We start from the raw sequence: 15,909 nt of genomic DNA, 5'->3' as shown, positions 1-15,909 counted from the left end.
GGATTTTTTTGTTGAACTTCACTGAAAATCAAGAAAACCGCTATATAAATTGAGAAAACCGAGCGGTTACGGACAAAACCGAGCGGTTACCGGTAATATGAAAAATTCGAGAACACCGCTCGATAAATTGAGAAAATCTCTCGGTAACCGGTCCAATTCGACCGGTTACCGAGAGGTCAATTCCACAAATTTTTTCCCAAAATTTAAATTTTTTCAAACGAATTTTGTCCAAATTTCCGAGCAATTATCACTACTTTTTGATTACCGCTCGATCTCTGTAATCAACCGGCGAACGGTAAGTTGAACCCTGGGTGTAGGGCAGTTGCCTATGCGCGCCCAGCCGCCGAGCCAATCTACTTTGTTTCGTTATCCTCTGGATGCGAGTTTGTTGGGACAAAAACTAACAGGATGAATTTCATTCCGTTCGGTTTCGGTCTATTTTCAATATTTTTCTGATATTTTAGATTTTTGAGACTTATATAAAAACAGGACAAAAATGGTTTTACTATTTTTTTTATCGTATTACCGATATATTATTTTTAATTTAGATTTTTGTTTTTTCAATTGAGATTAAACTTCATAAATTATAATATAGCTCATGCCAAATCCAGTCAGCCAACCTAAACATGACCCATATCTCAAAGTTCACTCAGATCTAGTGGTCTAATCTCAGTCGGTTGCCAACCTATTGATGTCGTTCAAGCTCTTGGATCTGCGTCACCTCTAACCCTAGTTTTGTGTGATTGTATAAGTCGAGTACTTAAGTTACTATACATTGATTATTTTTCAGTTGAGATTTATGACCTTACGTGATCTATCTGTGTATGGTATGAATTATTTTTATTAAGGTGAATTAATTATGTGTCGTATTGATGTTTAAAGTCACAATTCTATGGGTTAGCATTCTCGATTTGAATTATTAGTTTCAAACCGATACCTATATGTTTACGTTCGAATTAGTTGTTTTCAATATCCTGTCACATGTTTACGATTTCCCCTTTTTAATTTCGTTTTCGAAAAAAATATATAAAAATAAAATGGTTAGAGAACTTACTAAACCATTTCTATCCATTTTCATCCCTACCAGTTTGCCAAGTTTCTGATTTTGGTTTAACACTCCTAGACTTGGCTGGTGTATGCGAAGAAAAATAAGGCCCCGTCAAAGATGGTCAATGCACTGTAGTTTTGCACGCTGTGAAAATTTCCAAGTGGGTGAATCACAAAGCAAAAAGGTTATGACGACAGACAGTGATGCGCTCCTGCTAATGACAGGTCGAAGCACCTTCCTGGTAAAGAACAGAGTCATCGGATAAGAAGAAACGCGGCAGGCAGCAGCTGATCTTGGATACCTCCGATCGAGCTCAAAGAGTCGGAAGCCTCACGAAAGCCATGCGTTCATGCTGCAGCCGATGCACGCATCAGCATCATCGGCGTACGTGGAAGGCTAAGGGAGGAGCGCGCGATTTGGACGTCTAACCGGGACTGAAAAGTTGCACGGTTTCTGCCTATCCAGACTCCAAAATTACATCGAACCTCCCGCTACCAGCCATTGCCAATGAGGCACTGAAAGGTGAAGGGGTGTTTAACCTGTACCGAAGGTTAGAAAATTACACGATGAAACGAGAAACTCCTACTACGTACACAGTTGCTGCACTTGCATGGAGCCAGAGGCAGCGCCTAGTATGAATCGACGGCGCCCTATTTGACCTTCGATCACTCCCATTTAGGAATATTTGCAATGTTATCAGTAATTCACTTTCCCTTTTTGTATTGCCCAAGGACAACTCAGACAGACTAGTAAATTTCTTGCGAGGAGTTGCACATTACGTGCTTCAATTGGCCGGAATGTACAATGGGCCAAACGTTCCAACCGAAGAATGACGAAAGTGAATCTCATCTATTTATAATTTTATACATGTCACCCTTTCATGGGCGTACACGTACGTTCGTACGTACGCACGCACGCACTAGCTCGCATCACACTGAATCGCTGCTATAAATACAGCTGGGAACTCACACCAGTGACAGTGAGTACGTCTGCCAGCCTAGCGAGCTAGCTTCCAGCTCGATCACTTCCATCACCAGCCAATCGATAAGACTGACCGATCGATCTGACGCCATGGACGACACCATGTACAACGCCATCCTCCTGGCGCTCCTGGCCGTGTCCATCCTGCAGTTCCTGCGGCCGGGGGGCTCCTCCCGGCGCCGTCCGCCCGGCCCGCGCACGCTTCCCGTGATCGGGAGCGTGCACCACGTGGTGAACACGCTCGTGCACCGCAGCCTGCGGGACCTGGCGGCCGTGCACGGCCCCATCATGATGCTCAAGATCGGGCCGATGCCGCTGGTGGTGGTCACCTCGCGGGAGCTCGGGCGCGAGGTGCTCAAGGTGCAGGACCCTAACTTCGCCAACCGCCCCAAGCTCCTCGTCGGCGGCATCTGCGGCTACGGCTGGACCGATATCATCTTCGCGCCCGCCAGCGACTACTGGCGCAAGATCCGCAAGCTCTGCATCCACGAGGTGCTCAGCCCCAAGCGGATCCTCTCGTTCCAGTACATACGGGAAGAGGAGGTGCAGCGGCAAGTGGAGGCCATCCGCGCGGCGGGGCCGGACGCGCCGGTGAACGTGACGAGGATGGTGTACGACATCAGCAGCCGGACCATCTCGAGGTCCTCGTTCGGGGAGGTGCGGCCCGACATGGCGGTGTTCCAGGACGCCATCAAGCGCGTCATCGGGCTTTCCAGCGGGTTCAACGTGCCGGACCTCTTCCCGCGGCTCAGGGAGGTGCTCGGCGAGGTCAGCGGGATGAAGCGCAAGCTCCGGGAGATCCACAGGACGTTCGACGGCATACTCGTGGACATCATCGAACAGAGGCGAAGGGTGCGCGCCGAGAGGCTCGCCGCCGGCAAGGAGGTCGTCGATGAGAACGTCGTCGACGTCATGCTCACCCTGCAGCAGGGCGACAACTCCTGGGGCTTTCCACTCACGGACAACACCATCAAAGCTGTCGTATTGGTATCTTACTGCATCTTATTTTCTTTGAAGGATAATATATTCCATCTGCTTCGATTACTTCGAAAAATTTCCATGCTTATTAATTCAATAAGAACTGTTCTCACGTACCAAGTTTATCTACAACTACAGGATATGTTCGCCGGCGGCACGGGGACGTCGGGCTCGTCTACCGAGTGGGCCATGTCGGAGCTCGCCCGCAACCCCCGCGTGATGAAGAAGCTGCAGGACGAGATCCGGAGAACGTTCCGCGGGAAGGAGACCATCACCGAGACGGACCTCCGCAACAGCGACCTCAGGTACCTGAAGCTGGTCATGAAGGAGGCGATCCGGCTGCACCCGGCGGCGCCGCTGCTGGTGCCGAGGGAGAGCATCGACACGGCCGAGCTCGGCGGGTACGTGGTGCCGGGCAAGTCGAGGATCGTGGTGAACGCGTGGGCAATCTCGAGGGACCCGCGGTACTGGAAGGACCCCGAGGACTTCAGGCCGGAGCGGTTCGAGGAGGCCGGCGCCGTGGACTTCCACGGGCTCCACTTCGAGTTCACGCCGTTCGGGGCCGGCCGCAGGATGTGCCCCGGGTACAACTACGGGCTGGCCGGCATGGAGCTGACGCTGCTGCAGTTCATGTACCACTTCGATTGGAGACTGCCTGCCGGCGTGGACGAGGTCGACATGGAGGAGGCCATGGGGCTCGGCGTTCGGAGGAAGAACCCGCTCATGCTATGTGCTACTCCCAAACGAACTGATACATTGCAAGAATGAGTTCAAACAAGTTAAACCTACGTTACTTATATAAACAAGGAAGAAGTTTGATTTTCACCTAAAACTATAGCCTCGGATTGTTTTTTAAACCGTTAGCTTCAAAACCGTTCGGTTTGCATCCTCCAACTATACTATAAAAACAAGAGAGTTTTTAATGTGCTTGCAGATGATGTGAACCGTTCATTGGTTAAAATCCAACGCTCCACAATCAAAGGTACCGACTGAAAGGTACTTAAATATTGGGCCAGGTACTAATGGTGAAAGGATGATAAGGTAATTTTATTTGCTAACACAACTGGATAAAGAATGGCAAAACAGTCTTTAGGAGATTAGAATGGGTACGTGCACAATTAAAGCCTCTCCTTTGCGTCATTCGTTCTTTTCGAGAAACTCCTCTGTCATTCTCGTAGTGTTCATGTTCACGTTTTTTTTTTTCATTCTCAGTTGTTCGTCTCGTATTCTTCTGAAGATTTTACCGGATATGTCGAAGAACACGATCTCTACCTAAACATGACCTCTTACCTACTCGACTGCTCTGCTCTTCTGCTGCCGAGAGAAGCGCGCGCCTGCCACTTGGCGTCTGCCTCCTGTAGTCCTACCCTGCTCTGGCTACCGGCTGCCGCTGTCGCCGGCCGGATGCCCAGTGCCTGGCGGCCCTGGCGCAAGCGTGTAGCGCCGCTCGCCGCACTGCCACAGCCCGCAGCCGTGTGCCACGTGTTAACGTGCCCCGCACGGCTGCGCCCGAGTGAGTCAGTGACAACGCCGAGAAGCGAGAGCCCGCCGCGGCGCCATCGAACGGCCGAAGACTGGAGTTAGGGTTAGAGACTAGAGAGGGATTTCGATTTTTGGGGAATTGTTGTCTGCCGCGGTGTCGCCGCCCGCTGGAGAAGGAGGCGGTGGAGGAGGCAACCGTCGGACCGGATCGAGGTGGAGACTAAGATGCGTTTCGTTCAGTGCTAGCAAGAGTAAGACGTGCGAGAAGATTAATCACATGAATAATTACTAAACTACCCCTGTTTATATTAAATTATGTTCCTAAATTGCCCTTATTAGATAAGGGCTCATTATAATCCGGATGGGAGGTACCACAGTTCCCCTCAAGCACCATAACTCACAATTCAGTATTCATCTTTTTTTAACTATCGGTAAGAGAATTACCGTGCCGTATAAAAAGGTGGAGAGAAAGAAAATAAGTTAGATCTCCAATCTTCTCAACAAAACACACGTAAAAGACGAAAACTCTATACTCTATAAATACGACCTAAGGTAGCCACCTCTAACAATAATTAACTACTCGTAACCCAAGTGTTGCCTGCTCCATGCGAGAAACCGACTCCAGTCTAAGCTCTAGGCCTGAAAAACCGTATGTAGGTGGTCATAACCATTGGCTTTGGCTTACATGAAATTTACCGGCCTACGTTTTTTATTTGATTACGTTGATTTGGATGCCATTAAATGCCACATATGCCATGATTGTGGCCGCCAACATAGAAAAAATATCAAAAATAAAATCAACATATCAGGTATGAAAAACTGAAGGGTTTTGATAGTTACTGGGATGTGTTGTGAAAAATTGAAGGGTTTTGATAGTTACTGGGTGCAAAGTGCCCGTTCTAGAGTTGACTTAAGGTTGAAAAAAAGAAAAACCTAGTTGATTTATTCGCATATATAAATAATTGATAAATACAATATTTCTTTCCTTGCAGGTATAAATAAAAGATTTCTCCCCTCAATTAACACACTACCTCTTGTATAAACAGCGAGTTGATTTCTGGATTGATTTTCTGTTTATGTCGAGTGTCCAAATTTTGTTACGATCATATATAAATAATTGATATAGGTATGTCAAAAAGACTTCTTCCACACACTCGGCATATATACTATTGGTGTGTATAAATAACAAGTTCATTTATTGCTTGATTTTCTATTTGATATCATCATATATATAAGTAATTAATATACAAGTATAGAAAAGATTTCCTCACTAAATATACTGCCGTGTGTACATAACTAGTTCATTTATTTCTTTGTTTTGTATTTGTGTTGGGCAAACTAATTTGGTAACATCGCTGCCTACATAAGCTAGGGCGACCGAACAAAATTCCAATCACAAGTACTCTACGATGAGCTAATGGCAGACCTATTAATTGAAAAACATGTTCCACGCGTAACCACTCGCGTTCAACTCTGTTACATGGGTCTATGTAATTTATTTCTAAAAACTTTTGCATAAAATTTTTTAGTAAACTTTTTCTGGTTAACACTCTTCTTAAAACGTTGAGCTAAATTTTTCTCATACAAACTTTTTTGGTAAAATTTGAGCCAAAATTTTCTCGTATAAACTTTTGAAAAAGGAAAGATGGGAGGAAAAAAGTTTCAAAAAAAGAAAAAGCAGAAGCTATCGGGATGGTACACTCGTTCGCTTGCTCGCACACGCGCGAATTAAAAACGGTTTATTAATGCCGGTGCCAATTCTTGTAATCTTGTCCTCATGGTCCTCGGCCTCCTTTCCTGGATCGCAGCCGCCGCGCCGGCGAACCCAGATGACGCTGCGGCCATGCAAGCCCTTGCGAACACGATCGGCGCCGCCAAGTCGCTGGGCTGGGGCGTGAAATCGGTCGACCCGAGCTACGGCACCTGGGCCGGCGTGCAGTGCAACCATGTGGGCCGCGCCACCTCCATCAGAGCGAGCAACTCCGGGCTGCCCGGCACGTTCAACGGATCCGACATCAGCAAGCTCAGCTTCCTCGCCGATCCCGATCTCAGCTTCAACGCGCTGGCCGACAACCTCCCCCTCCTCCCGACGCCGCTGCAGCACCTCCGCACCCTCGGCCTCCGCGCCAACCATTTCTCCAGGATTCCAGAAGGCTTCTTCGCTGGCTTTCCCGCCCTTGAGACGATCACTCTCGACAACAACGCCATGGTAGCCCCGGCCATTCGGCTGGTTGTGCTCACCTGCTCCGGCCTACGGAGCTTTTGGGTCAACAACATCAACCTTTACGGCCATTTCCCGGACTACTTCGGCAGCACCATCGTGTTCCCGGCCCTAGAGAGCTTGTACCATAGATCCTGTCTTCGAGAAGAACAGCAAGATCAAGCACCTAGACGTCAGTGGCCAGAAAGACAGGGCCATTGGCAACCGAACGCTCACGTCGCGCATAGACCAGTTTATTCCCGTCATGGAAAGCCTCGTGAAAGTCCGGTTGAACCACAATGCCTTCCTCGGACACCACCAACCTTGTAAACATGCATGTCTTTGATGCCGCCGACAACTTGTGTGGGCTGCCCAAGTTCGCCGAGAGCGTTGTTTCAGTCAACGTTACTGGAAACCCATATGTCGGCACGGCATGCTCTTACTTATAATTCGTCGCCTTATAATTCTCATTGTGCTTTCCTTCATAATGACTTTAGCAGGTTGTCAATAATTAATTTCTTTTGGGTCTGTGGGAACAAGAAGAATGGGACTCATACCATGAAAAAATCTTCTTAGTTAGACATCTCTAATAAAATCACGATGGTTTCTTGATTTGGGGTAGAATAGATCGATCGTGAGAGATAAAGATAAATAAAATTGATTTATTTCCAACAAAAAATAGTTGAGATCACATTAGAAGGGGGTTAAGGGTCGGATGTCGTTAGGAGTATGGATGAAAATGGAAGGGCCGTCCTGTCCCCTCCTATTTTCTACATTTCTTCCAACCATTTTCGAATTTTAGAGACTTACGTGAAAACGGGATGAAAAGGAAAAACTTAATTAAAAACGGGGTTGAAAATGGTTTTGCTGTTTTTTCCATCGTAATTTTGAAATTCCATTTTTAATCAGAAATTTTCCACAGTATTCCCGTTTTTCATTTGAGCCCACATGCTACAGCCCGACAGCCTAAAGCCAACTAGCCTTCACCCGATCGGCCTCAAGGCTCCAATCTCCAATCCTAGCTGTCGTCCCTGTCCGCCCACCCTTGCCCTGCACGCCGCTCCTGCCCTGCCTGCCACCCTCACCCTACGCGCCATCGGCCCTCGTCCCCGCCCTGCCCATGTCGCCCCTGCTTTGCGCTGCGCGCCGTCTCTGCCCTGTTCCTCGCTCCTTCCCTGCCTACCGCCCCCGCCCTGCGCATCACTCCTACCGCTGCATTTGATGTGCTGGCAATTTATGTACAGGTTACATGTGAGACTTGCTTGCCAGACATAGTATCATATATTGTTACACAGAGGTGGGATCATGAGAAGACTCAATTTTCATTGCCCCCTCTAATGACCCTTGTAAGTTGCCTAGCCTCATGGTTGATGACCAGGTTTTCCTAAATGGCAATTAAATCATTTTAATGGTTGTCACCAGTAACCGGAACTACTGATCTGCTACTAGTGGTACATGAATTACAATTTTAAATAGTTGCAATGCTGTGATGCTTGTAAGTTATAACCACTAGGCCACGTGTAATGCTACGATGCTTATAAGTTATAACCACTATACCACGTGCAATGTTATGATGCTTATAAGTTATAACTACTAGGCCATGACTTAAGCTTATAGAGACAACATGTGAAAACTACTGTTATAACCTCATGTCATCTCTCTCACACACATCATGCTAGTATGTCATCTCTCTCACTGTCGCCAGACATGCCTCCGCCTCGCCATATTATGTACCTTTACCTTCTCTTAAAAGTGTCATTGCAATTTTACTTCACTGTTGGATGCAAGAGATGGGCATAGCAGCCAGTGTTCCAATAAGACCCCTTCTATGAAACTGCAAGTGTTGTAGTACATCATGATCAAAGTAGAACTTTCAGTGTCATGATTGGCATAATTACACCAACATGAATCACTAAGTTATGAAATTGTAGATAACGGCGTCAATATTTTTAGTCAATCTTGTTTGTCATCTTTGTCCTAATTTTGTAGACTGAGCCAGAATCACAAACAAAACTACAAGATGCCACTATGAATCTGGAGGGCATTCAACTAGAGTGGTAGTTTTGCTGTCTTGTACATGATTCTAAGGTCGGTGTTCCCATTTTGAATTATCAGTTCCCAATCGATACCAGTGTGTTTCCATTCGGATTGGTTTATTTTTGATATCCCGACATTCCCGAGTTCGTACCCGTTTTTGGCTTTTCCATTTTCAATTTCATTTTCGAGAGAAAATATACAATTGAAAATGGTTAGAGGTTTTTCCCTGACCGTTCCGTTTGAGGACGAGGTATGCGTTTGGTTGGAGAACAAGGTTAGATGGGATATGTCCATCCATGTTTTGTTGGATCAAGCGATCCAAATTCTTGTTTGGTAGCTTGGATAGGGCGATTTAATTTCTTGTTTGGTTGGACGATAGAACCTGTATGGAGTTATCCAAAATTTTGTGGGATCCACTTGTCATATATATTAGTTTTTTTTATCAAAATTTAATCATGTGAGATCTTGTTTTGTTGATTTAATTACAATTAATACAATGGTACAGTCGAATCGCAAATCAGATAAAGAGTTTATGAGATAATATCATTTACTCTATCTAACCAGAATATACCACATCAGTAAAAATAAAAACTCAGCCAGTACATGGATGGCTCAGGCAAAACATCTAGGAAGAATATTCCCTCTAGATGGTAATTCTATCTAGCTTGCCCTCCAACCAAACACCTAAAAAAACTAGATGGCCATCTGGATATCCCTTCAACCAAACACACCTCAGGACCCGAATTCTTTAGAATACCTAGCCTTTTTTGTCTCTCTTTTTCCATCCATCATGGTTGGATGGTCATCTCCTTCTATTTTTAACTAGATATAGATTAGGAGTATTTTATTTCTGGTGGAAAGTGTATACATCATTGGCTAACAAATTACTCACTGCTTAACATCACACCAAGATAATCCATCAGCATGAGAGAGGGAGGGGCACATGCCCCTGGGACTTGAGATTGATGAACACAGTTGACCCTAGTGATTACGTCATTCTAGTTGTAGTATACTATAAGCTACCTTGTGCATGAGTTGTTGCATTTCAAGCTCGCTACAATGGAAGTGAACACTGATGTGTTCTCAATCCTAATCAGAGTTTCACTGGTTGATAAGCTTTCTGGCCCGATACAGGAGAATTTCGCCAGCCAGGGGCAACACTACTCGAAGACTAGATTGCAGATGCCAGTCAACAAATTAAACACAACAACAAGTAAACTAGTAGAACTCTAGCACCAGCAATGCTTCAACCATGACAACGAGGGTGGAATGTAGTTTCTCACACATGCTTGGTTGGAAGAAGCTGGAGATGTTCAGCGACGGGTTGCCCTCTACCCATACCTCCACATCATTGTGGAACTTGGGCATACTTCCCTCCAGTGCGTTGTTGGACACGTTAAGGATGCATAGGGACGGGACCTACGCAATGACTGATGGGATGTCCTTGCTGATATTGTTTCCTGACAGGATAATAACTTCAAGTGAGATCAGAGAGGTGAAAGCCTAGTGGATCATGCTATTGAGGCCCAGGCATGACAAATTGACCCCGATTACCCTACGACGGCTGCCATTCTTGTCACCATCACAATGTACATCGACCCATCTGGCACAAGGGTCGTTGAGCCTCCAACTTTCTACAAGAACCTCCGTGGAATGCAATGCCCCGACTATGGATATAAGTGAATGAACATCAGGATCACATGTACCGAGATCCAGCCGGTAGATTCTCCCACTCGCGGCAGCCTCGGGGACATAATTCTGCACCATGCTCAAGAACTCTGGTGCTGGCCCATGCAACAAGTTGCCAACGAGAGATACGAATGCCAAGGTGTCACATTAACGATCGATCCAAGCACACAAATCAATCACATGAACACCCCAATCAACTCAACACCGAAAGATGTATTGCCACCGAGGCCTCTAGTATCTGATACAACTAGTAGAAGTGGACAACTGGTAGAAGTGGAAGCATAGACGGGGAAGAGCAATCTAGATTTGGAGGAGGAAGAGAAGAGACCGGAAGAGAGCATCAACAAGGCGGAGGATCAGAGAAGAGGAGTTCAGAGGAGGAAGAGACATCTTAAGGAGGAAAAAGATGTTCTGGTGTCTTTGTTCTTTGATGGCTCTTCCGTGAGGCCGATTGCTTCCTTGTAGGTGTTGCTTCCTCCAGCACGTTGGGCTAAGGGCCAGCCCACTGTCTTGTCTTGTAGTCCAGCCTAGTAGTCCGAGATTCATCCCCCCTTGAGACTCGGCTTGCCCTCAAGCCGATGCGACATTAGCATCTTCTTCGATGTACTGCACCATCTGAATATGAGGCATGCCATTCGTGATACTCCCCAACTGCAAATAATCACTTGGATCCCAAGATGTGTGCCAATTCTCCAGATCAAACACCAATCCATCATTTCCAGCATTACTCATTACCACATTCTGAAGGATGACATAAGGTCCAAAGAACCGAATTGCCAAATGCTACCTATAGTAAGCTGCCAAGGATGTTATAGACCAAGCTTGTTGAAGAGTAAGCAGAAAAGTGAGCAAACCTTTGGGCCGCATTGAGGCATCTAGGCCCCTAATTCGTGTTTTGTTAATTAATGATAATATGTCTTTTGTGTACTAACATGTTTAAATGAGTTATGAAAAGATTAGTCATTAAGATGTTGCGGAGCTAGAAGATGCATGAGTGGAAAACAAGAAGAATGGCTAGCTAAAGGTAAAGATATAATTGTAGGGTATTTTCTTTTACCGGTCAACTGAGATTAGAGAAGAGAAATTGACTGGATTGATAGGATAAATGTCGTACTATAAAGAGAGGTTGATGTGCGTCTACTTGAGGTATCTATAGTGCCCAAATTGCTCAAACTTGCATTTCATATAGAGTGAAAAATTTAGTTTGAGAGAACCCATAAAAAACTCATCTTTGGGGCGTTTCTGTGTACTAGCGGTTTGATCGCCGAGAGGCAAGTCTGACCGTTGTATAAAGCCTCATCGATGCTGAACAGAACTCAGTCGCGGTCTGACCGCTGAAGAGGCCAGTCTGACTGCTGTATAAAATCTCATCGATGCTGAGTAGAACCCAGTCTCGGTCTGACCGAAGAGTGTGCCGGTCTGACCGCCAGTCATACAGAGAGTTTTGGGTCCTCTGGTCTGGCTGGCGGTCTGACCGCTGGCTTGGCCGGTTTTACCGTCCGGGGAACAAAGAGTTTTTGCACTCTATTCCTTGCTCACGGTCTGACCATGAGTGGTCAGGGTCTAACCGTCGACGTGTGTCAGGGTCATCATGACACTTTCTATAGCCATTGTAAAAGCAGCGGTCCGACCGTCAGAGTCGTAGAGCCGTCTTGTCAACAACAACGGTCATATTTTGGAGTGTGGGCCATAAATAGAGACTTGGCTGGTTCAAATAAATAAATAGAGGCATTGAATGGGATGAGGTCATGTCTATGATAGCCATAGTCCTATAATAATCCATGTTACATTTTTTTTGTGAAGCTCCATGCTGGCAGGTTTAACCGTGCATCTTTGTACCTATTTTCTAATTCTAGCAAAGTTTGTGCACGTTCACATGCCATCACCACTTTGTAAGTTTTATTCTTTCTTCACAGAGCATCACAATTTTTGGACCATGGAGCTACACATAAAGCAATTAACTTGATCAAGTCTTTTCTTTTCTCGGATAAAAGGTAGCTAAATATATGTTGATTTCCAAATGCTCCATGATGTCAATTTTGGTAATGTTACAAGGGAAACACCTTTTCATTTAGGAAAAAAAAGGGAACCATCTGTTTCATATTTTTATTTTAAAAATCTTATTAATTAGTATATGTAAAATAAACCCTTAGCAAAATTTGAATATGAATCCTTTGGTCTGCCATGAACCTTGGGATTGCAGCTCCTTTAGCCACTCCATACCCTTTTAGCCATGACAAGCCACATGGGGTGGCTACAAGGGTTTAAATCTCTACTACTTAAAAAAATACATAGTGGTCAGTTCTCAACCAAGTAGGACATAATAGCCTTTCTTATTGCAACTTAAGTATAAAAATTAAACATTATCTTATGATATAGAGTTTTACTTCTATGAATTAAGCACTTGCATGTTATCCAACTGTTGCAGGTTCAAGTAGGTAACTCCCCAGAATATGTAACTGATAGGAAGCTAGGCAAATGTGGATTTGGTCAGGTCTATGTTGGCAAAAGATTATCTGGTGGAACTTCTCGTATGGGTCCTGATGCATATGAGGTTCCTTGTTTTATCTCTTTAGTTTGACACTAAAGTTCTATTTGGTACACCATTCATATATCTAGGTGAATATCTTGCAGATCATATTGAACCTTAATCATCAAAGCAATAAGGGGTGCAACTACACCCCCCATACGAGTGGCAAGTTTGTCAGTAAGCACTTTACACAATCCTTGTCCTTCTAGGTTCATATTATGCTCTGTATACAATGATCCATTAATCTTTTCTGACCAGCACTCTCAACGGTTGCATTAATCTGCCTGTCAATGTTGCTCATGGCTCTTCTAGCCAAGGCAGAGGTAACAAGGCAGCTGTTGAGGGAAGAGGGAAGTCTGCTTCGAAACATAGAGGAAAGGGGCTTAGGGCTATTGACTTGCAGATTGATTTGCCTTGCAAGAACCTCTCTGAAGCTGTTGCTGGAGAGGCAGTTGCTAGCGGAGCCCAGGAAGACCTTGGTTTGAACAAGGCAACTGACTGGGCTGCTAGCTTGAGAATGGATGGTGAAAGTGTGGACAAATTAGCTGTGGCTGAGGATGAAGCCACAAAAGTGCCAGTGCCTGAGAGGGTATGACTTCTCTTTTCCCATTGCATTTATTTACATGGCCTGTCATTTTGTAGAGTGATTGATCATGTGTTCTACTTTCATTCCTTAACAAAATGGTGTGAACACTGAACGGAGTTTTGGAATGGGGGGGGGGGGGGGGGAGGGATTAGGGTTGATAGATCGCTTCTGAAAAAAGTCATGATCGAGCTGGATGATTGTTGAACAATTGCTGGATGTCTGCTACACTTTGATAAAATGTTGGAATGATTCACAAGTTTCATTGTTGCAAATCCATGTGCTCGAGACATGGTTAGTGTGCAAACTACAATTATTTCATGCTATATATGGGTTTTCATTGCAACGTACGTGCACACAACTAGTCTATGTAAGAAAAATGTATATGTTTTTAGGGCCCATCTACAATTACCGTTAGTTTACATTGGAATTATGTCAATATACACTAGGGTTATAGTCTTTTGTTTGGCGTAATTTCAAGTATTCATGTAAATCAAAGTTCCGGTGTTGGAGTACCCAATAACACATAATTTTTAGTGAATACAAAGTTAAGTTGAATCTAAGCAACACTTCTCAAATTGGAAGGGTAAAAATATCGGATGTTAGCATCCAAAAACAATCGGGTGTCATATAGACAACACCTTTGTTTTGAATTTTGATATTTGACTCAGGTGTTTCACACTCCCTCTATGCTAGATCCCCCCCCCCCCCCTCCTCTTCTCCAATTGCTGCGAGCTCTGGTGAGGTTAAGTTTTGAGAAGGGGGTTTCTTCAACAATGTTAGGGCTAAGGTTTTGAGTTTGGGGTTAGAGCCTTGGTTCATCGTGCCCTTTGGGCTTAGAGGGATGGTCAAGAAGACCGACTGGTCCAATGAGGCGACATGGTGTCGCTGGCCAAGGTGGTGGAGGACTAGTGATGGGTAGGGGAGACTCAACGGTTAGCATGGTGATGGGCTTGGATTTGGCGACTCAGGAGCTTTCGGAGATGAGAGGAGGAAGGGAGGGGGAGGGTGCGGTAACTTGCCGTAGTTGGAAAGGATGTGGAAGAGGGTCCGTGGTTGGGAATTGGGGAAAGAATGTGAGAAGAAGATGGTGGGGGGGGGTGGAGAACTTGGCTGTTGGATTTTGATCAACTGGTTTAGAAATTGGGTGTTTCAAGGGGCCAAAACACGCAAATATAACTTGGTTACTTGAAGTAGAGTTGAAAGTGTGTATGAATTTTAGTGTATTCTTAAAAACATCCCATATCTGAGTATGAAATTTAGTGTATTCTTAAAAGAACCCTAAATGTGAGCCAAATACAACAAATGGACCAAAATCAAATCAGGTCGACATTTTTTTGACAAGTTTAGAGATAACCGGACGCCATCACGAAATCTGGTAATTAGCTTTTACCGGCGAGGAAATTTTTTCATGGCTATGATGGAGACCAATTCTATGGTCTTATCAAGTTCCATACGCTGCATCCCTGCATGCAGGGCCAAGGGGCTGAAAGCGCGTGTGGTTTTGGTCCGTAGTGTGTGCACCGGCGCGGCGTGGCATGAATAGGCAGGCTGGTTGTGGTCGCGCGCATCAGTCTATGGGATGGGCCGATGGGCTATTTTCAGGTTGCAAAGGCAAGCTCAGTCTGGCCTTGTTCTGTCTGTTTCACAACTAGCATACTACTCCGGACTCAGGTCTACTGCTACACATGTATGAAGGCTAAAATCTAAAATTAGATAAGGTATACGATCATATTTGTCGAAATATACAATTTATCGTTGTATTTATAATTTTAGTATCCGTATTCGGCACCTTATTTACTGAAAACTGACTTTCGATACACCATACGTCGAAAAAATATGGATCCGCCATATTCGGCACATGAGGTGCAGAATATGATACTGTAACTCGTATTGGCATCTCATATGCTAAAAATTAGGTGTATTCGGTATATGAGATGCTGAATATGCCAAATATAGCCTATACCGGTACATGAGGTTCCCGGCATAAAATGACAACATCAAAGTGGCCATATTCGGTACATGAGGTGCAGAATATGGTACTGTAGCTCGTATTGGCATCTCATATGCCGAAAATTAGGTGTATTCGGTATATGAGATGCTGAATATGCCAAATATAGCCTATACCGGTATATAAGATTCCCCGCATAAAGTGACAACATCAAAGTACCCGCAGCTGGCACAGACCATATTCGGCACACGAGATACCGAATACGGCACTGTAGCCTATATTCGGCACCTTATGTACCGAATGCACCTGATTTTCAGCATATAGCCATATTCAGCATCTCATGTGCCGAATATGACCGGGCCCGCGTTTTTTCGACGTACTACCGAAAGTCAGTTTTTGGTAAATGAGATACCGAATACGAGTACTAAAA

General features: G+C 45.1%; 1 protein-coding gene across 1 annotated transcript; it reads left to right on the top strand.

Moving 5' to 3' along the window:
• Positions 1–2,091: 2,091 nt before the first annotated feature.
• On the top strand, positions 2,092–3,775 carry LOC133910714 (premnaspirodiene oxygenase-like). Its single transcript, XM_062353016.1, has 2 exons — positions 2,092–3,016; positions 3,146–3,775. The coding sequence occupies exons 1-2, from the start codon at positions 2,120–2,122 to the stop codon at positions 3,773–3,775; spliced, it is 1,527 nt and encodes a 508-aa protein (XP_062209000.1). The 5' UTR covers positions 2,092–2,119.
• The last annotated feature ends 12,134 nt before the right edge of the window (positions 3,776–15,909 follow it).

This window comes from Phragmites australis, chromosome 3 (assembly GCF_958298935.1).
Source record: "Phragmites australis chromosome 3, lpPhrAust1.1, whole genome shotgun sequence".
NCBI classification, from domain to species: Eukaryota; Viridiplantae; Streptophyta; class Magnoliopsida; order Poales; family Poaceae; genus Phragmites; species Phragmites australis.
The sequence above is the reverse complement of the archived record's forward strand: the minus strand, read 5'-3'. Positions and strand labels throughout refer to the sequence as shown.